The sequence below is a fragment of the Coffea arabica genome, chromosome 10c (assembly GCF_036785885.1).
Source record: "Coffea arabica cultivar ET-39 chromosome 10c, Coffea Arabica ET-39 HiFi, whole genome shotgun sequence".
NCBI classification, from domain to species: Eukaryota; Viridiplantae; Streptophyta; class Magnoliopsida; order Gentianales; family Rubiaceae; genus Coffea; species Coffea arabica.
Window position 1 is genome coordinate 2,761,855 of NC_092329.1, and position 21,174 is coordinate 2,783,028.

The following is a 21,174-nucleotide window of genomic DNA, read 5'->3' on the forward strand; positions in this document are numbered from 1 at the left end:
TAATCCCTCTATCAGTTTAAGTTGATCTTGGATCTTGTATTTGTCTTGGTGCCCTAATCCTACTCATATTTAGGGGTTAATTGGCCCATTCAGCCGTCATTTTGTCAAAAACCGGGAAAAGCCCAAGGAGTTCAAAGGGAGGGAGTTTAAATATGACGCGCACCGCCAACAGGCTAAGACTTCCCCCACCTGGCATTCGGTAGCCATCCACGCACTCACTCACTGACTCACTCACCTATTTTTCCGCTCGTTTTCCCTAAACCAACAAGATCTTTCAAAACTCCCCCTCTTCGGTCTCGTCTTCAGACTCTCCCATTCTCTTTGGGCTTTTCCCCTGGAATTCCTCCTCCTCATGTCGACCTCTGGTGATGGTAGAGGTAGAGGTAGAGAGAGACACATTGACATTGATTTGAACGTTAGTTTAAACAGCAGTTTCGGCAACTTATCCCTCGCAGCTTCTGGTGTTCCTCCCCCTCCTCGTTTGGAGCCACAACATCGTTTCTCGGTTCCCGTGGTCCCGTCCAGAGTCTGTGAACGGCTCGACCCTTTTGCCTCTATACATTCTCCTCCTGCTGCTGCTGATCCCTCTGCTATTATCAATTACTGCATAGCTCCCAATTTTCTAGATATTCAGCCTAAGGACTCCTTCACAAGTCGGAATTCACCTTCACTTCTCGGTCTTCCGGTATATTTCTGCTTCTTGACTTTGGTGGGTTTTGTTTCTGATTCCCCTGGTTGAGCTTCCAGTTGAATTGGTTTTCTTTGTTTTTTTTTTTTTTTTTTGCCTTTTATGGTACGCAAATGTATGACGGCCTTGACGGCTTAGTATCTTTGAAGTGTGTGATCAAGCAAAGAAAATTTTTTTTAAATGTTGTTCCGTTCTGGATTTTGATTATTCAGTAATTTTTTTATGTTTGAGATTTATGTAATTGTGGGTTCAAAGAAAATTCGGTGATCCTTCTCTTCTTTGATTTCTCTCTTTTACTTTTTTTTTCTGGAGGTTTAATCATTAATTTGCGCTTTCACATCATGCTTGAGGTTCTGATGTACCATGATAAATGTAACACGAATGTCGAGGAATTAAGAAGAACCTTTCACTATTAAATTCTCACGTCAGTTTTTGTTTGTTGGCGTGTTTTTGTGTGTGTGTGTAAAACATGATAACATGATAAGCAAGCGCGATAAGCTTCCTACATCTTTGGATAGCTGCCAGCTTGCTGTTCTTTATAATTATTTTGGCGTCAAAAAGGTTGAATTTGTCACCATTAACCTCTATTATCCGCTGGCAAAAACATATCATACTTGCTTTCTCCTGGTTGGACAAGATTTCAGTTCTAGAAGTAAAATTAGTGTTGAAGTATTGGACATTGGTAAAGTACCCTAATATTAGTGATTACCTTCAGCATCTGTATAACTTTCGGTTAGCGAGTTTGTGGTCTCGAGATGCTATATGAGAATCTTATTGTGGATTTAAGTTTCACGACTTCAGATAAAATGGTTGTGTTATTGCATGCCTTGGAGCAATGGTTAGTAGACATCTAGTTCTATAATCTGCAACTTTTGTTGCATGAAATTGTAATTTCTGCTTTAGCTAGTTCATGCTTGTAACTCTACTTCATCAGTGTATTTATTTCGGATAACATGTTGCAATAATTTATTAGCATATCTATAGATATTTGAGCTCCTGAACCAGCAAATTACTAGTCAATAATTGCATTGTAGATTGCCAAAACATTTAATAATGTCAGCAATTAATTTGTATTCCATGAGCATATTAATTACAATGCGTTTCCATTTTTGCGAAGGATACGAATGAGCATGGCATCTTTGAAGCTAATAAAGGCACAAGTAAAACTAGCTCGGTTCATGACATTACTCAAGCTGTAAATGCCGCTTCACTTAAGCTGCCAGTATCTCTCCTTGAAGCTAAGCAATGCAGCAAAGCAAGAGGCTCAAATCACGTGAAACCAGGAACGTTGGAACCAAATGCAGGTTAATGGCATATCAGTCGGATTAGACCTTATACAGTTAACCTTACTTTTACTGTCGTTAATAGCTTGTTGATTCTATTCTTACAGAGGTTCTTGACAATGTGGGTGTAGTAGGTAGCTGCCGATATGACAGCTCTCTAGGTGAGGCAGATTTCAGAATTTTTAGATGTTAAAAGCCAATTTAATAACATTCGTGCATGGGAGGCTTGATGCATTATTTTTCTTTTATGCCAAGCATTTGTACTAAAAGCTCCGGAAGTCATGTCTTTGTTGTCTGGCAGGCTTGTTGACAAAGAAGTTCATTAAATTGATACGGGAAGCTGAGGATGGATGCCTTGATCTCAATAGAGCTGCAGATCTGTTGGAGGTATTGTAGTTTATAGAAGATTACTTGCAAAATATCTTTTCTTCTCCACCCTTAGTAGACAGGATTTTGAAGTAAGGAGTTTTTATTCTTTTACCACTATTTTTGTTTCACAGCATGCCAAATGCATGTAATATTTATTTATTTATTATTTATCTCAGATGGTTGCTTTCTATCTACAGGTACAGAAAAGGCGAATATATGATATTACAAATGTCCTTGAAGGAGTAGGATTAATTGAAAAGACTACAAAGAGTCACATACGTTGGAAGTAATGTTGCTAACCTTTGTTAGTTCCATTTTAATGCCTTTATCGACTTATGATACTAGCATTTTTATATCAGGGGATATGAGATGTTTGGACCGGAAGAGTTGAATAATCAAGCAAGCATTCTGAAGGTGATCTGCTGACAATGTTCCTTTTTATGGACATGCATAAATAAATGCTATATGCAACTTGTGTTCTGATTATCATTATGCCCTTGTTAATTTGTTCATTTTGTTGCACAAGATTAAGTCAAAATACTTGGCTCATTGGACAACTATCTTTCTTCTCATATTGAAATGGGCAAAGCTTAGGATAAACCATCCTTCTTGAGAAAGTACTCCAATAAGGAACTTGTGAGGTACTATATAGCTTCTGCTACTCTAATGCCTTCGTTGCAAGCTGACGCATAGTCTATTACTGTCTACTTCCTGTAGCTAAAAATGGATTTTGCATTACGCACCCCTCCCTTGCCCACTTGAAAGGGAGAAACAAATGATTAGGAACTAGGAGTAATGCATTTTGAAGCCGTTCTCAAAATTTCGACCATCTAACTGAAGTGGTGCCAAAAGCGAAAAAACGTGTCAATCCCTATGTGATTGTGTAAAAGCAGTAGATTTAACCAATAGCTTGCTAAAACTGTAACCAACTGCAAGAATTTTTTGTATGGAAATGAGAAACATGTTGACTATTAAAAAAGTTCAAAACTATTGTCATTATCATGTGAATGTGGTAGAAATTTGTTTAACTGAATCATATTTGTTTTCCCCCCTTTATTGGTCCCCTCCTTTTTTTTACTTTTTCTTTCAAAATCCCTTTCCTTTCTAAAAAATCAACCTAAAGAAATCGTTTGGAAGTTTTTTTTTTTTACCAGAAAACTTGTGGTGAGGCTTTAACTGCAATAACCTTTTGTTTTCCATGACAGGCTGAAATTGAACGTTTATTTGCTGAAGATTGCAGGCTTGACGATTGCATAAGGTTTGATAATCATGATATGGAAGAATGCCTCTTGTAAATTTCCTAGGATTAAATGTTTGGCTTGGATCTTATCCTGCAGGAAAATGGATGAGAAGATGAATGCCCTAGTGCATGCTGGAACTTCTCAAAGGTAAATAATGTCTTCCTACGTTTTATTTGTTTACTGGATGCATAACTTATATCACAGTGTTCATCTGCTTGGACTGATTCAGGACCCTTTATTTGACTGAGGAAGATATCATGAGCCAGCCATGTTTCAGGGTTAGTTAAATTTGTTTCTCTTTGCATTTATATCTTTTTCCCTTTATGTTTGAGATGTTTATGCTGTATGTTTTCTGCAGAATAAAACTGTTATCGCTGTAAAAGCTCCACATGCTAGTACTCTTGAAGTTCCTGATCCTGATGAAGTGAGTCTTCTGTACTGACTTAACCGAGAGGTGCCCTTTAAAGATTTGGATTCCTTGGCCTCTCATAGTGCTGATTGGAATTTTTTGGCATCTGAACAGGATATCGGATTCTCAGAAAGGCAGTACAAACTTATTCTTCGAAGCACTACTGGACCTATTGATTTGTATCTCTTGAGGTATCTTTTTGCTCAGAACAAATAAGCTACCCTGAGAATATCTAGAGACACCATTCAGATTCAACTTCCTTTTCTTCACATTTTAAATTCAGAAGCATGCATGCATGCATGTATTCCAGCTTCTGATGGCTTTGATAATCATTATGACCGTAGCAATCATGGAGGACATCATGAAGATGTGAAGGTCAAGCGCAGAAAATTATTGGATTCATCAGTTGTGAATGGTTGCAGACAAGGGGCGGACGACGCGTATTATTCAGATGCTTCTGGTTTGCAGAGCTCTGATGTATCTGGCATTAATAAAATAATCCCATCGGATGGGGCTGTAAGTTTTCCCAGCCAAACCGACTTACCTTGCAGGGAATGAGAACAAAAGGGAATAAGCTACAGATATTCAGAAGAAGTTTTACCACCCTCTAATAAATACCTTGCTTGTGTGACCTGCAGGTTAATGATGACTATTGGTTGCGATCAGATTACGCGGTCACTGCTACAGATCTGTGGGGTACAGAATGTTCTTAGCAGGCAAATCGTTATCCATCTATTGCAGAAGTTTAGGATCAAAATCAACGAGGCTCTCCATTTCACCTGTACATGCATTTATTTATATAGCATTAAAGGAATAGGTTAGTGTTTAGATCATTGATTATTATAGTTTTCCTTGAAGGACTTGTACAATCCACATCCCTTCCTTCAAGTGTAAAATTGACATGCAGTAAATGCTAATGAATTGTAGGTTCATTAACTATTTTCTTCATCTTTTTTTTTGCCCCCTTTCTGCCGTTTTTGATACAATTGCTATGCATCACATGGTCGATTCACTTCCAAGGCTGATGTTGCTATCTAACTCAAACGGGCTTTGTAGTGGCATTAAAATGGTTTGCCTTCTTCACCATTCCGACCTGCATTTCTGCTTTTCCTCCTCAATAGTATCATGTTTACGTTGTCTTCTTAATTGCCTCAACACCGAACATGTTTTCAACATACTTTATGAACAGCTTAGTACGAGATACTAAGTTGAGGTAAACAAAAATGTACCATATGTTTTCTACAGCGAAGAAAGACTGGGCCATGCTGGGAGTTTTGACACAAATAAAACGGGAGTTACAATTGGAAAAGAATAATGTGAGGATTTGAGAGTTAAACAAAGATTTCACGGTCACCTAACTAATCCCTCTATCAGTTTAAGTTGATCTTGGATCTTGTATTTGTCTTGGTGCCCTAATCCTACTCATATTTAGGGGTTAATTGGCCCATTCAGCCGTCATTTTGTCAAAAACCGGGAAAAGCCCAAGGAGTTCAAAGGGAGGGAGTTTAAATATGACGCGCACCGCCAACAGGCTAAGACTTCCCCCACCTGGCATTCGGTAGCCATCCACGCACTCACTCACTGACTCACTCACCTATTTTTCCGCTCGTTTTCCCTAAACCAACAAGATCTTTCAAAACTCCCCCTCTTCGGTCTCGTCTTCAGACTCTCCCATTCTCTTTGGGCTTTTCCCCTGGAATTCCTCCTCCTCATGTCGACCTCTGGTGATGGTAGAGGTAGAGGTAGAGAGAGACACATTGACATTGATTTGAACGTTAGTTTAAACAGCAGTTTCGGCAACTTATCCCTCGCAGCTTCTGGTGTTCCTCCCCCTCCTCGTTTGGAGCCACAACATCGTTTCTCGGTTCCCGTGGTCCCGTCCAGAGTCTGTGAACGGCTCGACCCTTTTGCCTCTATACATTCTCCTCCTGCTGCTGCTGATCCCTCTGCTATTATCAATTACTGCATAGCTCCCAATTTTCTAGATATTCAGCCTAAGGACTCCTTCACAAGTCGGAATTCACCTTCACTTCTCGGTCTTCCGGTATATTTCTGCTTCTTGACTTTGGTGGGTTTTGTTTCTGATTCCCCTGGTTGAGCTTCCAGTTGAATTGGTTTTCTTTGTTTTTTTTTTTTTTTTTTGCCTTTTATGGTACGCAAATGTATGACGGCCTTGACGGCTTAGTATCTTTGAAGTGTGTGATCAAGCAAAGAAAATTTTTTTTAAATGTTGTTCCGTTCTGGATTTTGATTATTCAGTAATTTTTTTATGTTTGAGATTTATGTAATTGTGGGTTCAAAGAAAATTCGGTGATCCTTCTCTTCTTTGATTTCTCTCTTTTACTTTTTTTTTCTGGAGGTTTAATCATTAATTTGCGCTTTCACATCATGCTTGAGGTTCTGATGTACCATGATAAATGTAACACGAATGTCGAGGAATTAAGAAGAACCTTTCACTATTAAATTCTCACGTCAGTTTTTGTTTGTTGGCGTGTTTTTGTGTGTGTGTGTAAAACATGATAACATGATAAGCAAGCGCGATAAGCTTCCTACATCTTTGGATAGCTGCCAGCTTGCTGTTCTTTATAATTATTTTGGCGTCAAAAAGGTTGAATTTGTCACCATTAACCTCTATTATCCGCTGGCAAAAACATATCATACTTGCTTTCTCCTGGTTGGACAAGATTTCAGTTCTAGAAGTAAAATTAGTGTTGAAGTATTGGACATTGGTAAAGTACCCTAATATTAGTGATTACCTTCAGCATCTGTATAACTTTCGGTTAGCGAGTTTGTGGTCTCGAGATGCTATATGAGAATCTTATTGTGGATTTAAGTTTCACGACTTCAGATAAAATGGTTGTGTTATTGCATGCCTTGGAGCAATGGTTAGTAGACATCTAGTTCTATAATCTGCAACTTTTGTTGCATGAAATTGTAATTTCTGCTTTAGCTAGTTCATGCTTGTAACTCTACTTCATCAGTGTATTTATTTCGGATAACATGTTGCAATAATTTATTAGCATATCTATAGATATTTGAGCTCCTGAACCAGCAAATTACTAGTCAATAATTGCATTGTAGATTGCCAAAACATTTAATAATGTCAGCAATTAATTTGTATTCCATGAGCATATTAATTACAATGCGTTTCCATTTTTGCGAAGGATACGAATGAGCATGGCATCTTTGAAGCTAATAAAGGCACAAGTAAAACTAGCTCGGTTCATGACATTACTCAAGCTGTAAATGCCGCTTCACTTAAGCTGCCAGTATCTCTCCTTGAAGCTAAGCAATGCAGCAAAGCAAGAGGCTCAAATCACGTGAAACCAGGAACGTTGGAACCAAATGCAGGTTAATGGCATATCAGTCGGATTAGACCTTATACAGTTAACCTTACTTTTACTGTCGTTAATAGCTTGTTGATTCTATTCTTACAGAGGTTCTTGACAATGTGGGTGTAGTAGGTAGCTGCCGATATGACAGCTCTCTAGGTGAGGCAGATTTCAGAATTTTTAGATGTTAAAAGCCAATTTAATAACATTCGTGCATGGGAGGCTTGATGCATTATTTTTCTTTTATGCCAAGCATTTGTACTAAAAGCTCCGGAAGTCATGTCTTTGTTGTCTGGCAGGCTTGTTGACAAAGAAGTTCATTAAATTGATACGGGAAGCTGAGGATGGATGCCTTGATCTCAATAGAGCTGCAGATCTGTTGGAGGTATTGTAGTTTATAGAAGATTACTTGCAAAATATCTTTTCTTCTCCACCCTTAGTAGACAGGATTTTGAAGTAAGGAGTTTTTATTCTTTTACCACTATTTTTGTTTCACAGCATGCCAAATGCATGTAATATTTATTTATTTATTATTTATCTCAGATGGTTGCTTTCTATCTACAGGTACAGAAAAGGCGAATATATGATATTACAAATGTCCTTGAAGGAGTAGGATTAATTGAAAAGACTACAAAGAGTCACATACGTTGGAAGTAATGTTGCTAACCTTTGTTAGTTCCATTTTAATGCCTTTATCGACTTATGATACTAGCATTTTTATATCAGGGGATATGAGATGTTTGGACCGGAAGAGTTGAATAATCAAGCAAGCATTCTGAAGGTGATCTGCTGACAATGTTCCTTTTTATGGACATGCATAAATAAATGCTATATGCAACTTGTGTTCTGATTATCATTATGCCCTTGTTAATTTGTTCATTTTGTTGCACAAGATTAAGTCAAAATACTTGGCTCATTGGACAACTATCTTTCTTCTCATATTGAAATGGGCAAAGCTTAGGATAAACCATCCTTCTTGAGAAAGTACTCCAATAAGGAACTTGTGAGGTACTATATAGCTTCTGCTACTCTAATGCCTTCGTTGCAAGCTGACGCATAGTCTATTACTGTCTACTTCCTGTAGCTAAAAATGGATTTTGCATTACGCACCCCTCCCTTGCCCACTTGAAAGGGAGAAACAAATGATTAGGAACTAGGAGTAATGCATTTTGAAGCCGTTCTCAAAATTTCGACCATCTAACTGAAGTGGTGCCAAAAGCGAAAAAACGTGTCAATCCCTATGTGATTGTGTAAAAGCAGTAGATTTAACCAATAGCTTGCTAAAACTGTAACCAACTGCAAGAATTTTTTGTATGGAAATGAGAAACATGTTGACTATTAAAAAAGTTCAAAACTATTGTCATTATCATGTGAATGTGGTAGAAATTTGTTTAACTGAATCATATTTGTTTTCCCCCCTTTATTGGTCCCCTCCTTTTTTTTACTTTTTCTTTCAAAATCCCTTTCCTTTCTAAAAAATCAACCTAAAGAAATCGTTTGGAAGTTTTTTTTTTTTACCAGAAAACTTGTGGTGAGGCTTTAACTGCAATAACCTTTTGTTTTCCATGACAGGCTGAAATTGAACGTTTATTTGCTGAAGATTGCAGGCTTGACGATTGCATAAGGTTTGATAATCATGATATGGAAGAATGCCTCTTGTAAATTTCCTAGGATTAAATGTTTGGCTTGGATCTTATCCTGCAGGAAAATGGATGAGAAGATGAATGCCCTAGTGCATGCTGGAACTTCTCAAAGGTAAATAATGTCTTCCTACGTTTTATTTGTTTACTGGATGCATAACTTATATCACAGTGTTCATCTGCTTGGACTGATTCAGGACCCTTTATTTGACTGAGGAAGATATCATGAGCCAGCCATGTTTCAGGGTTAGTTAAATTTGTTTCTCTTTGCATTTATATCTTTTTCCCTTTATGTTTGAGATGTTTATGCTGTATGTTTTCTGCAGAATAAAACTGTTATCGCTGTAAAAGCTCCACATGCTAGTACTCTTGAAGTTCCTGATCCTGATGAAGTGAGTCTTCTGTACTGACTTAACCGAGAGGTGCCCTTTAAAGATTTGGATTCCTTGGCCTCTCATAGTGCTGATTGGAATTTTTTGGCATCTGAACAGGATATCGGATTCTCAGAAAGGCAGTACAAACTTATTCTTCGAAGCACTACTGGACCTATTGATTTGTATCTCTTGAGGTATCTTTTTGCTCAGAACAAATAAGCTACCCTGAGAATATCTAGAGACACCATTCAGATTCAACTTCCTTTTCTTCACATTTTAAATTCAGAAGCATGCATGCATGCATGTATTCCAGCTTCTGATGGCTTTGATAATCATTATGACCGTAGCAATCATGGAGGACATCATGAAGATGTGAAGGTCAAGCGCAGAAAATTATTGGATTCATCAGTTGTGAATGGTTGCAGACAAGGGGCGGACGACGCGTATTATTCAGATGCTTCTGGTTTGCAGAGCTCTGATGTATCTGGCATTAATAAAATAATCCCATCGGATGGGGCTGTAAGTTTTCCCAGCCAAACCGACTTACCTTGCAGGGAATGAGAACAAAAGGGAATAAGCTACAGATATTCAGAAGAAGTTTTACCACCCTCTAATAAATACCTTGCTTGTGTGACCTGCAGGTTAATGATGACTATTGGTTGCGATCAGATTACGCGGTCACTGCTACAGATCTGTGGGGTACAGAATGTTCTTAGCAGGCAAATCGTTATCCATCTATTGCAGAAGTTTAGGATCAAAATCAACGAGGCTCTCCATTTCACCTGTACATGCATTTATTTATATAGCATTAAAGGAATAGGTTAGTGTTTAGATCATTGATTATTATAGTTTTCCTTGAAGGACTTGTACAATCCACATCCCTTCCTTCAAGTGTAAAATTGACATGCAGTAAATGCTAATGAATTGTAGGTTCATTAACTATTTTCTTCATCTTTTTTTTTGCCCCCTTTCTGCCGTTTTTGATACAATTGCTATGCATCACATGGTCGATTCACTTCCAAGGCTGATGTTGCTATCTAACTCAAACGGGCTTTGTAGTGGCATTAAAATGGTTTGCCTTCTTCACCATTCCGACCTGCATTTCTGCTTTTCCTCCTCAATAGTATCATGTTTACGTTGTCTTCTTAATTGCCTCAACACCGAACATGTTTTCAACATACTTTATGAACAGCTTAGTACGAGATACTAAGTTGAGGTAAACAAAAATGTACCATATGTTTTCTACAGCGAAGAAAGACTGGGCCATGCTGGGAGTTTTGACACAAATAAAACGGGAGTTACAATTGGAAAAGAATAATGTGAGGATTTGAGAGTTAAACAAAGATTTCACGGTCACCTAACTAATCCCTCTATCAGTTTAAGTTGATCTTGGATCTTGTATTTGTCTTGGTGCCCTAATCCTACTCATATTTAGGGGTTAATTGGCCCATTCAGCCGTCATTTTGTCAAAAACCGGGAAAAGCCCAAGGAGTTCAAAGGAAGGGAGTTTAAATATGACGCGCACCGCCAACAGGCTAAGACTTCCCCCACCTGGCATTCGGTAGCCATCCACGCACTCACTCACTGACTCACTCACCTATTTTTCCGCTCGTTTTCCCTAAACCAACAAGATCTTTCAAAACTCCCCCTCTTCGGTCTCGTCTTCAGACTCTCCCATTCTCTTTGGGCTTTTCCCCTGGAATTCCTCCTCCTCATGTCGACCTCTGGTGATGGTAGAGGTAGAGGTAGAGAGAGACACATTGACATTGATTTGAACGTTAGTTTAAACAGCAGTTTCGGCAACTTATCCCTCGCAGCTTCTGGTGTTCCTCCCCCTCCTCGTTTGGAGCCACAACATCGTTTCTCGGTTCCCGTGGTCCCGTCCAGAGTCTGTGAACGGCTCGACCCTTTTGCCTCTATACATTCTCCTCCTGCTGCTGCTGATCCCTCTGCTATTATCAATTACTGCATAGCTCCCAATTTTCTAGATATTCAGCCTAAGGACTCCTTCACAAGTCGGAATTCACCTTCACTTCTCGGTCTTCCGGTATATTTCTGCTTCTTGACTTTGGTGGGTTTTGTTTCTGATTCCCCTGGTTGAGCTTCCAGTTGAATTGGTTTTCTTTGTTTTTTTTTTTTTTTTTTGCCTTTTATGGTACGCAAATGTATGACGGCCTTGACGGCTTAGTATCTTTGAAGTGTGTGATCAAGCAAAGAAAATTTTTTTTAAATGTTGTTCCGTTCTGGATTTTGATTATTCAGTAATTTTTTTATGTTTGAGATTTATGTAATTGTGGGTTCAAAGAAAATTCGGTGATCCTTCTCTTCTTTGATTTCTCTCTTTTACTTTTTTTTTCTGGAGGTTTAATCATTAATTTGCGCTTTCACATCATGCTTGAGGTTCTGATGTACCATGATAAATGTAACACGAATGTCGAGGAATTAAGAAGAACCTTTCACTATTAAATTCTCACGTCAGTTTTTGTTTGTTGGCGTGTTTTTGTGTGTGTGTGTAAAACATGATAACATGATAAGCAAGCGCGATAAGCTTCCTACATCTTTGGATAGCTGCCAGCTTGCTGTTCTTTATAATTATTTTGGCGTCAAAAAGGTTGAATTTGTCACCATTAACCTCTATTATCCGCTGGCAAAAACATATCATACTTGCTTTCTCCTGGTTGGACAAGATTTCAGTTCTAGAAGTAAAATTAGTGTTGAAGTATTGGACATTGGTAAAGTACCCTAATATTAGTGATTACCTTCAGCATCTGTATAACTTTCGGTTAGCGAGTTTGTGGTCTCGAGATGCTATATGAGAATCTTATTGTGGATTTAAGTTTCACGACTTCAGATAAAATGGTTGTGTTATTGCATGCCTTGGAGCAATGGTTAGTAGACATCTAGTTCTATAATCTGCAACTTTTGTTGCATGAAATTGTAATTTCTGCTTTAGCTAGTTCATGCTTGTAACTCTACTTCATCAGTGTATTTATTTCGGATAACATGTTGCAATAATTTATTAGCATATCTATAGATATTTGAGCTCCTGAACCAGCAAATTACTAGTCAATAATTGCATTGTAGATTGCCAAAACATTTAATAATGTCAGCAATTAATTTGTATTCCATGAGCATATTAATTACAATGCGTTTCCATTTTTGCGAAGGATACGAATGAGCATGGCATCTTTGAAGCTAATAAAGGCACAAGTAAAACTAGCTCGGTTCATGACATTACTCAAGCTGTAAATGCCGCTTCACTTAAGCTGCCAGTATCTCTCCTTGAAGCTAAGCAATGCAGCAAAGCAAGAGGCTCAAATCACGTGAAACCAGGAACGTTGGAACCAAATGCAGGTTAATGGCATATCAGTCGGATTAGACCTTATACAGTTAACCTTACTTTTACTGTCGTTAATAGCTTGTTGATTCTATTCTTACAGAGGTTCTTGACAATGTGGGTGTAGTAGGTAGCTGCCGATATGACAGCTCTCTAGGTGAGGCAGATTTCAGAATTTTTAGATGTTAAAAGCCAATTTAATAACATTCGTGCATGGGAGGCTTGATGCATTATTTTTCTTTTATGCCAAGCATTTGTACTAAAAGCTCCGGAAGTCATGTCTTTGTTGTCTGGCAGGCTTGTTGACAAAGAAGTTCATTAAATTGATACGGGAAGCTGAGGATGGATGCCTTGATCTCAATAGAGCTGCAGATCTGTTGGAGGTATTGTAGTTTATAGAAGATTACTTGCAAAATATCTTTTCTTCTCCACCCTTAGTAGACAGGATTTTGAAGTAAGGAGTTTTTATTCTTTTACCACTATTTTTGTTTCACAGCATGCCAAATGCATGTAATATTTATTTATTTATTATTTATCTCAGATGGTTGCTTTCTATCTACAGGTACAGAAAAGGCGAATATATGATATTACAAATGTCCTTGAAGGAGTAGGATTAATTGAAAAGACTACAAAGAGTCACATACGTTGGAAGTAATGTTGCTAACCTTTGTTAGTTCCATTTTAATGCCTTTATCGACTTATGATACTAGCATTTTTATATCAGGGGATATGAGATGTTTGGACCGGAAGAGTTGAATAATCAAGCAAGCATTCTGAAGGTGATCTGCTGACAATGTTCCTTTTTATGGACATGCATAAATAAATGCTATATGCAACTTGTGTTCTGATTATCATTATGCCCTTGTTAATTTGTTCATTTTGTTGCACAAGATTAAGTCAAAATACTTGGCTCATTGGACAACTATCTTTCTTCTCATATTGAAATGGGCAAAGCTTAGGATAAACCATCCTTCTTGAGAAAGTACTCCAATAAGGAACTTGTGAGGTACTATATAGCTTCTGCTACTCTAATGCCTTCGTTGCAAGCTGACGCATAGTCTATTACTGTCTACTTCCTGTAGCTAAAAATGGATTTTGCATTACGCACCCCTCCCTTGCCCACTTGAAAGGGAGAAACAAATGATTAGGAACTAGGAGTAATGCATTTTGAAGCCGTTCTCAAAATTTCGACCATCTAACTGAAGTGGTGCCAAAAGCGAAAAAACGTGTCAATCCCTATGTGATTGTGTAAAAGCAGTAGATTTAACCAATAGCTTGCTAAAACTGTAACCAACTGCAAGAATTTTTTGTATGGAAATGAGAAACATGTTGACTATTAAAAAAGTTCAAAACTATTGTCATTATCATGTGAATGTGGTAGAAATTTGTTTAACTGAATCATATTTGTTTTCCCCCCTTTATTGGTCCCCTCCTTTTTTTTACTTTTTCTTTCAAAATCCCTTTCCTTTCTAAAAAATCAACCTAAAGAAATCGTTTGGAAGTTTTTTTTTTTTACCAGAAAACTTGTGGTGAGGCTTTAACTGCAATAACCTTTTGTTTTCCATGACAGGCTGAAATTGAACGTTTATTTGCTGAAGATTGCAGGCTTGACGATTGCATAAGGTTTGATAATCATGATATGGAAGAATGCCTCTTGTAAATTTCCTAGGATTAAATGTTTGGCTTGGATCTTATCCTGCAGGAAAATGGATGAGAAGATGAATGCCCTAGTGCATGCTGGAACTTCTCAAAGGTAAATAATGTCTTCCTACGTTTTATTTGTTTACTGGATGCATAACTTATATCACAGTGTTCATCTGCTTGGACTGATTCAGGACCCTTTATTTGACTGAGGAAGATATCATGAGCCAGCCATGTTTCAGGGTTAGTTAAATTTGTTTCTCTTTGCATTTATATCTTTTTCCCTTTATGTTTGAGATGTTTATGCTGTATGTTTTCTGCAGAATAAAACTGTTATCGCTGTAAAAGCTCCACATGCTAGTACTCTTGAAGTTCCTGATCCTGATGAAGTGAGTCTTCTGTACTGACTTAACCGAGAGGTGCCCTTTAAAGATTTGGATTCCTTGGCCTCTCATAGTGCTGATTGGAATTTTTTGGCATCTGAACAGGATATCGGATTCTCAGAAAGGCAGTACAAACTTATTCTTCGAAGCACTACTGGACCTATTGATTTGTATCTCTTGAGGTATCTTTTTGCTCAGAACAAATAAGCTACCCTGAGAATATCTAGAGACACCATTCAGATTCAACTTCCTTTTCTTCACATTTTAAATTCAGAAGCATGCATGCATGCATGTATTCCAGCTTCTGATGGCTTTGATAATCATTATGACCGTAGCAATCATGGAGGACATCATGAAGATGTGAAGGTCAAGCGCAGAAAATTATTGGATTCATCAGTTGTGAATGGTTGCAGACAAGGGGCGGACGACGCGTATTATTCAGATGCTTCTGGTTTGCAGAGCTCTGATGTATCTGGCATTAATAAAATAATCCCATCGGATGGGGCTGTAAGTTTTCCCAGCCAAACCGACTTACCTTGCAGGGAATGAGAACAAAAGGGAATAAGCTACAGATATTCAGAAGAAGTTTTACCACCCTCTAATAAATACCTTGCTTGTGTGACCTGCAGGTTAATGATGACTATTGGTTGCGATCAGATTACGCGGTCACTGCTACAGATCTGTGGGGTACAGAATGTTCTTAGCAGGCAAATCGTTATCCATCTATTGCAGAAGTTTAGGATCAAAATCAACGAGGCTCTCCATTTCACCTGTACATGCATTTATTTATATAGCATTAAAGGAATAGGTTAGTGTTTAGATCATTGATTATTATAGTTTTCCTTGAAGGACTTGTACAATCCACATCCCTTCCTTCAAGTGTAAAATTGACATGCAGTAAATGCTAATGAATTGTAGGTTCATTAACTATTTTCTTCATCTTTTTTTTTGCCCCCTTTCTGCCGTTTTTGATACAATTGCTATGCATCACATGGTCGATTCACTTCCAAGGCTGATGTTGCTATCTAACTCAAACGGGCTTTGTAGTGGCATTAAAATGGTTTGCCTTCTTCACCATTCCGACCTGCATTTCTGCTTTTCCTCCTCAATAGTATCATGTTTACGTTGTCTTCTTAATTGCCTCAACACCGAACATGTTTTCAACATACTTTATGAACAGCTTAGTACGAGATACTAAGTTGAGGTAAACAAAAATGTACCATATGTTTTCTACAGCGAAGAAAGACTGGGCCATGCTGGGAGTTTTGACACAAATAAAACGGGAGTTACAATTGGAAAAGAATAATGTGAGGATTTGAGAGTTAAACAAAGATTTCACGGTCACCTAACTAATCCCTCTATCAGTTTAAGTTGATCTTGGATCTTGTATTTGTCTTGGTGCCCTAATCCTACTCATATTTAGGGGTTAATTGGCCCATTCAGCCGTCATTTTGTCAAAAACCGGGAAAAGCCCAAGGAGTTCAAAGGGAGGGAGTTTAAATATGACGCGCACCGCCAACAGGCTAAGACTTCCCCCACCTGGCATTCGGTAGCCATCCACGCACTCACTCACTGACTCACTCACCTATTTTTCCGCTCGTTTTCCCTAAACCAACAAGATCTTTCAAAACTCCCCCTCTTCGGTCTCGTCTTCAGACTCTCCCATTCTCTTTGGGCTTTTCCCCTGGAATTCCTCCTCCTCATGTCGACCTCTGGTGATGGTAGAGGTAGAGGTAGAGAGAGACACATTGACATTGATTTGAACGTTAGTTTAAACAGCAGTTTCGGCAACTTATCCCTCGCAGCTTCTGGTGTTCCTCCCCCTCCTCGTTTGGAGCCACAACATCGTTTCTCGGTTCCCGTGGTCCCGTCCAGAGTCTGTGAACGGCTCGACCCTTTTGCCTCTATACATTCTCCTCCTGCTGCTGCTGATCCCTCTGCTATTATCAATTACTGCATAGCTCCCAATTTTCTAGATATTCAGCCTAAGGACTCCTTCACAAGTCGGAATTCACCTTCACTTCTCGGTCTTCCGGTATATTTCTGCTTCTTGACTTTGGTGGGTTTTGTTTCTGATTCCCCTGGTTGAGCTTCCAGTTGAATTGGTTTTCTTTGTTTTTTTTTTTTTTTTTTGCCTTTTATGGTACGCAAATGTATGACGGCCTTGACGGCTTAGTATCTTTGAAGTGTGTGATCAAGCAAAGAAAATTTTTTTTAAATGTTGTTCCGTTCTGGATTTTGATTATTCAGTAATTTTTTTATGTTTGAGATTTATGTAATTGTGGGTTCAAAGAAAATTCGGTGATCCTTCTCTTCTTTGATTTCTCTCTTTTACTTTTTTTTTCTGGAGGTTTAATCATTAATTTGCGCTTTCACATCATGCTTGAGGTTCTGATGTACCATGATAAATGTAACACGAATGTCGAGGAATTAAGAAGAACCTTTCACTATTAAATTCTCACGTCAGTTTTTGTTTGTTGGCGTGTTTTTGTGTGTGTGTGTAAAACATGATAACATGATAAGCAAGCGCGATAAGCTTCCTACATCTTTGGATAGCTGCCAGCTTGCTGTTCTTTATAATTATTTTGGCGTCAAAAAGGTTGAATTTGTCACCATTAACCTCTATTATCCGCTGGCAAAAACATATCATACTTGCTTTCTCCTGGTTGGACAAGATTTCAGTTCTAGAAGTAAAATTAGTGTTGAAGTATTGGACATTGGTAAAGTACCCTAATATTAGTGATTACCTTCAGCATCTGTATAACTTTCGGTTAGCGAGTTTGTGGTCTCGAGATGCTATATGAGAATCTTATTGTGGATTTAAGTTTCACGACTTCAGATAAAATGGTTGTGTTATTGCATGCCTTGGAGCAATGGTTAGTAGACATCTAGTTCTATAATCTGCAACTTTTGTTGCATGAAATTGTAATTTCTGCTTTAGCTAGTTCATGCTTGTAACTCTACTTCATCAGTGTATTTATTTCGGATAACATGTTGCAATAATTTATTAGCATATCTATAGATATTTGAGCTCCTGAACCAGCAAATTACTAGTCAATAATTGCATTGTAGATTGCCAAAACATTTAATAATGTCAGCAATTAATTTGTATTCCATGAGCATATTAATTACAATGCGTTTCCATTTTTGCGAAGGATACGAATGAGCATGGCATCTTTGAAGCTAATAAAGGCACAAGTAAAACTAGCTCGGTTCATGACATTACTCAAGCTGTAAATGCCGCTTCACTTAAGCTGCCAGTATCTCTCCTTGAAGCTAAGCAATGCAGCAAAGCAAGAGGCTCAAATCACGTGAAACCAGGAACGTTGGAACCAAATGCAGGTTAATGGCATATCAGTCGGATTAGACCTTATACAGTTAACCTTACTTTTACTGTCGTTAATAGCTTGTTGATTCTATTCTTACAGAGGTTCTTGACAATGTGGGTGTAGTAGGTAGCTGCCGATATGACAGCTCTCTAGGTGAGGCAGATTTCAGAATTTTTAGATGTTAAAAGCCAATTTAATAACATTCGTGCATGGGAGGCTTGATGCATTATTTTTCTTTTATGCCAAGCATTTGTACTAAAAGCTCCGGAAGTCATGTCTTTGTTGTCTGGCAGGCTTGTTGACAAAGAAGTTCATTAAATTGATACGGGAAGCTGAGGATGGATGCCTTGATCTCAATAGAGCTGCAGATCTGTTGGAGGTATTGTAGTTTATAGAAGATTACTTGCAAAATATCTTTTCTTCTCCACCCTTAGTAGACAGGATTTTGAAGTAAGGAGTTTTTATTCTTTTACCACTATTTTTGTTTCACAGCATGCCAAATGCATGTAATATTTATTTATTTATTATTTATCTCAGATGGTTGCTTTCTATCTACAGGTACAGAAAAGGCGAATATATGATATTACAAATGTCCTTGAAGGAGTAGGATTAATTGAAAAGACTACAAAGAGTCACATACGTTGGAAGTAATGTTGCTAACCTTTGTTAGTTCCATTTTAATGCCTTTATCGACTTATGATACTAGCATTTTTATATCAGGGGATATGAGATGTTTGGACCGGAAGAGTTGAATAATCAAGCAAGCATTCTGAAGGTGATCTGCTGACAATGTTCCTTTTTATGGACATGCATAAATAAATGCTATATGCAACTTGTGTTCTGATTATCATTATGCCCTTGTTAATTTGTTCATTTTGTTGCACAAGATTAAGTCAAAATACTTGGCTCATTGGACAACTATCTTTCTTCTCATATTGAAATGGGCAAAGCTTAGGATAAACCATCCTTCTTGAGAAAGTACTCCAATAAGGAACTTGTGAGGTACTATATAGCTTCTGCTACTCTAATGCCTTCGTTGCAAGCTGACGCATAGTCTATTACTGTCTACTTCCTGTAGCTAAAAATGGATTTTGCATTACGCACCCCTCCCTTGCCCACTTGAAAGGGAGAAACAAATGATTAGGAACTAGGAGTAATGCATTTTGAAGCCGTTCTCAAAATTTCGACCATCTAACTGAAGTGGTGCCAAAAGCGAAAAAACGTGTCAATCCCTATGTGATTGTGTAAAAGCAGTAGATTTAACCAATAGCTTGCTAAAACTGTAACCAACTGCAAGAATTTTTTGTATGGAAATGAGAAACATGTTGACTATTAAAAAAGTTCAAAACTATTGTCATTATCATGTGAATGTGGTAGAAATTTGTTTAACTGAATCATATTTGTTTTCCCCCCTTTATTGGTCCCCTCCTTTTTTTTACTTTTTCTTTCAAAATCCCTTTCCTTTCTAAAAAATCAACCTAAAGAAATCGTTTGGAAGTTTTTTTTTTTTACCAGAAAACTTGTGGTGAGGCTTTAACTGCAATAACCTTTTGTTTTCCATGACAGGCTGAAATTGAACGTTTATTTGCTGAAGATTGCAGGCTTGACGATTGCATAAGGTTTGATAATCATGATATGGAAGAATGCCTCTTGTAAATTTCCTAGGATTAAATGTTTGGCTTGGATCTTATCCTGCAGGAAAATGGATGAGAAGATGAATGCCCTAGTGCATGCTGGAACTTCTCAAAGGTAAATAATGTCTTCCTACGTTTTATTTGTTTACTGGATGCATAACTTATATCACAGTGTTCATCTGCTTGGACTGATTCAGGACCCTTTATTTGACTGAGGAAGATATCATGAGCCAGCCATGTTTCAGGGTTAGTTAAATTTGTTTCTCTTTGCATTTATATCTTTTTCCCTTTATGTTTGAGATGTTTATGCTGTATGTTTTCTGCAGAATAAAACTGTTATCGCTGTAAAAGCTCCACATGCTAGTACTCTTGAAGTTCCTGATCCTGATGAAGTGAGTCTTCTGTACTGACTTAACCGAGAGGTGCCCTTTAAAGATTTGGATTCCTTGGCCTCTCATAGTGCTGATTGGAATTTTTTGGCATCTGAACAGGATATCGGATTCTCAGAAAGGCAGTACAAACTTATTCTTCGAAGCACTACTGGACCTATTGATTTGTATCTCTTGAGGTATCTTTTTGCTCAGAACAAATAAGCTACCCTGAGAATATCTAGAGACACCATTCAGATTCAACTTCCTTTTCTTCACATTTTAAATTCAGAAGCATGCATGCATGCATGTATTCCAGCTTCTGATGGCTTTGATAATCATTATGACCGTAGCAATCATGGAGGACATCATGAAGATGTGAAGGTCAAGCGCAGAAAATTATTGGATTCATCAGTTGTGAATGGTTGCAGACAAGGGGCGGACGACGCGTATTATTCAGATGCTTCTGGTTTGCAGAGCTCTGATGTATCTGGCATTAATAAAATAATCCCATCGGATGGGGCTGTAAGTTTTCCCAGCCAAACCGACTTACCTTGCAGGGAATGAGAACAAAAGGGAATAAGCTACAGATATTCAGAAGAAGTTTTACCACCCTCTAATAAATACCTTGCTTGTGTGACCTGCAGGTTAATGATGACTATTGGTTGCGATCAGATTACGCGGTCACTGCTACAGATCTGTGGGGTACAGAATGTTCTTAGCAGGCAAATCGTTATCCATCTATTGCAGAAGTTTAGGATCAAAATCAACGAGGCTCTCCATTTCACCTGTACATGCATTTATTTATATAGCATTAAAGGAATAGGTTAGTGTTTAGATCATTGATTATTATAGTTTTCCTTGAAGGACTTGTACAATCCACATCCCTTCCTTCAAGTGTAAAATTGACATGCAGTAAATGCTAATGAATTGTAGGTTCATTAACTATTTTCTTCATCTTTTTTTTTGCCCCCTTTCTGCCGTTTTTGATACAATTGCTATGCATCACATGGTCGATTCACTTCCAAGGCTGATGTTGCTATCTAACTCAAACGGGCTTTGTAGTGGCATTAAAATGGTTTGCCTTCTTCACCATTCCGACCTGCATTTCTGCTTTTCCTCCTCAATAGTATCATGTTTACGTTG

General features: G+C 38.0%; 4 protein-coding genes across 4 annotated transcripts; all 4 read left to right on the forward strand.

Moving 5' to 3' along the window:
• The first annotated feature begins 197 nt into the window (after positions 1 to 197).
• Positions 198 to 4,926, forward strand: LOC140016016 (transcription factor E2FC-like). The gene is made up of 13 exons (XM_072068878.1): positions 198 to 685; positions 1,806 to 1,992; positions 2,079 to 2,132; positions 2,273 to 2,358; positions 2,538 to 2,626; positions 2,700 to 2,754; positions 3,546 to 3,598; positions 3,678 to 3,728; positions 3,811 to 3,859; positions 3,940 to 4,005; positions 4,105 to 4,181; positions 4,335 to 4,506; positions 4,629 to 4,926. Exons 1-13 carry the CDS (start codon positions 353 to 355, stop codon positions 4,701 to 4,703), a joined length of 1,347 nt encoding a protein of 448 aa, XP_071924979.1. The 5' UTR covers positions 198 to 352; the 3' UTR covers positions 4,704 to 4,926.
• A 620-nt stretch (positions 4,927 to 5,546) lies between these two features.
• On the forward strand, positions 5,547 to 10,275 carry LOC140016019 (transcription factor E2FC-like). The gene is made up of 13 exons (XM_072068881.1): positions 5,547 to 6,034; positions 7,155 to 7,341; positions 7,428 to 7,481; positions 7,622 to 7,707; positions 7,887 to 7,975; positions 8,049 to 8,103; positions 8,895 to 8,947; positions 9,027 to 9,077; positions 9,160 to 9,208; positions 9,289 to 9,354; positions 9,454 to 9,530; positions 9,684 to 9,855; positions 9,978 to 10,275. The coding sequence occupies exons 1-13, from the start codon at positions 5,702 to 5,704 to the stop codon at positions 10,050 to 10,052; spliced, it is 1,347 nt and encodes a 448-aa protein (XP_071924982.1). The 5' UTR covers positions 5,547 to 5,701; the 3' UTR covers positions 10,053 to 10,275.
• Positions 10,276 to 10,895: 620 nt separating this feature from the next.
• Positions 10,896 to 15,624, forward strand: LOC140016018 (transcription factor E2FC-like). The gene is made up of 13 exons (XM_072068880.1): positions 10,896 to 11,383; positions 12,504 to 12,690; positions 12,777 to 12,830; positions 12,971 to 13,056; positions 13,236 to 13,324; positions 13,398 to 13,452; positions 14,244 to 14,296; positions 14,376 to 14,426; positions 14,509 to 14,557; positions 14,638 to 14,703; positions 14,803 to 14,879; positions 15,033 to 15,204; positions 15,327 to 15,624. Exons 1-13 carry the CDS (start codon positions 11,051 to 11,053, stop codon positions 15,399 to 15,401), a joined length of 1,347 nt encoding a protein of 448 aa, XP_071924981.1. The 5' UTR covers positions 10,896 to 11,050; the 3' UTR covers positions 15,402 to 15,624.
• A 620-nt stretch (positions 15,625 to 16,244) lies between these two features.
• Positions 16,245 to 20,973, forward strand: LOC140016020 (transcription factor E2FC-like). The gene is made up of 13 exons (XM_072068882.1): positions 16,245 to 16,732; positions 17,853 to 18,039; positions 18,126 to 18,179; positions 18,320 to 18,405; positions 18,585 to 18,673; positions 18,747 to 18,801; positions 19,593 to 19,645; positions 19,725 to 19,775; positions 19,858 to 19,906; positions 19,987 to 20,052; positions 20,152 to 20,228; positions 20,382 to 20,553; positions 20,676 to 20,973. The coding sequence occupies exons 1-13, from the start codon at positions 16,400 to 16,402 to the stop codon at positions 20,748 to 20,750; spliced, it is 1,347 nt and encodes a 448-aa protein (XP_071924983.1). The 5' UTR covers positions 16,245 to 16,399; the 3' UTR covers positions 20,751 to 20,973.
• Positions 20,974 to 21,174: the final 201 nt, after the last annotated feature.

Coding starts and splice junctions, on each gene's coding strand:
- LOC140016019 (XM_072068881.1), top strand. CDS start 5,702: ATGTCGACCTCTGGTGATGGTAGAGGTAGAGGTAGAGAGAGACACATT. Junction 7,342..7,427: donor AACGTTGGAACCAAATGCAG/GTTAATGGCATA, acceptor CTATTCTTACAG/AGGTTCTTGACAATGTGGGT. Junction 7,708..7,886: donor GAGCTGCAGATCTGTTGGAG/GTATTGTAGTTT, acceptor TTCTATCTACAG/GTACAGAAAAGGCGAATATA.
- LOC140016020 (XM_072068882.1), top strand. CDS start 16,400: ATGTCGACCTCTGGTGATGGTAGAGGTAGAGGTAGAGAGAGACACATT. Junction 18,406..18,584: donor GAGCTGCAGATCTGTTGGAG/GTATTGTAGTTT, acceptor TTCTATCTACAG/GTACAGAAAAGGCGAATATA. Junction 18,674..18,746: donor AAGAGTCACATACGTTGGAA/GTAATGTTGCTA, acceptor TTTTTATATCAG/GGGATATGAGATGTTTGGAC.
- LOC140016016 (XM_072068878.1), top strand. CDS start 353: ATGTCGACCTCTGGTGATGGTAGAGGTAGAGGTAGAGAGAGACACATT. Junction 2,627..2,699: donor AAGAGTCACATACGTTGGAA/GTAATGTTGCTA, acceptor TTTTTATATCAG/GGGATATGAGATGTTTGGAC. Junction 4,507..4,628: donor TAATCCCATCGGATGGGGCT/GTAAGTTTTCCC, acceptor TGTGACCTGCAG/GTTAATGATGACTATTGGTT.
- LOC140016018 (XM_072068880.1), top strand. CDS start 11,051: ATGTCGACCTCTGGTGATGGTAGAGGTAGAGGTAGAGAGAGACACATT. Junction 14,558..14,637: donor TGAGCCAGCCATGTTTCAGG/GTTAGTTAAATT, acceptor TGTTTTCTGCAG/AATAAAACTGTTATCGCTGT. Junction 14,880..15,032: donor ATTGATTTGTATCTCTTGAG/GTATCTTTTTGC, acceptor TTATGACCGTAG/CAATCATGGAGGACATCATG.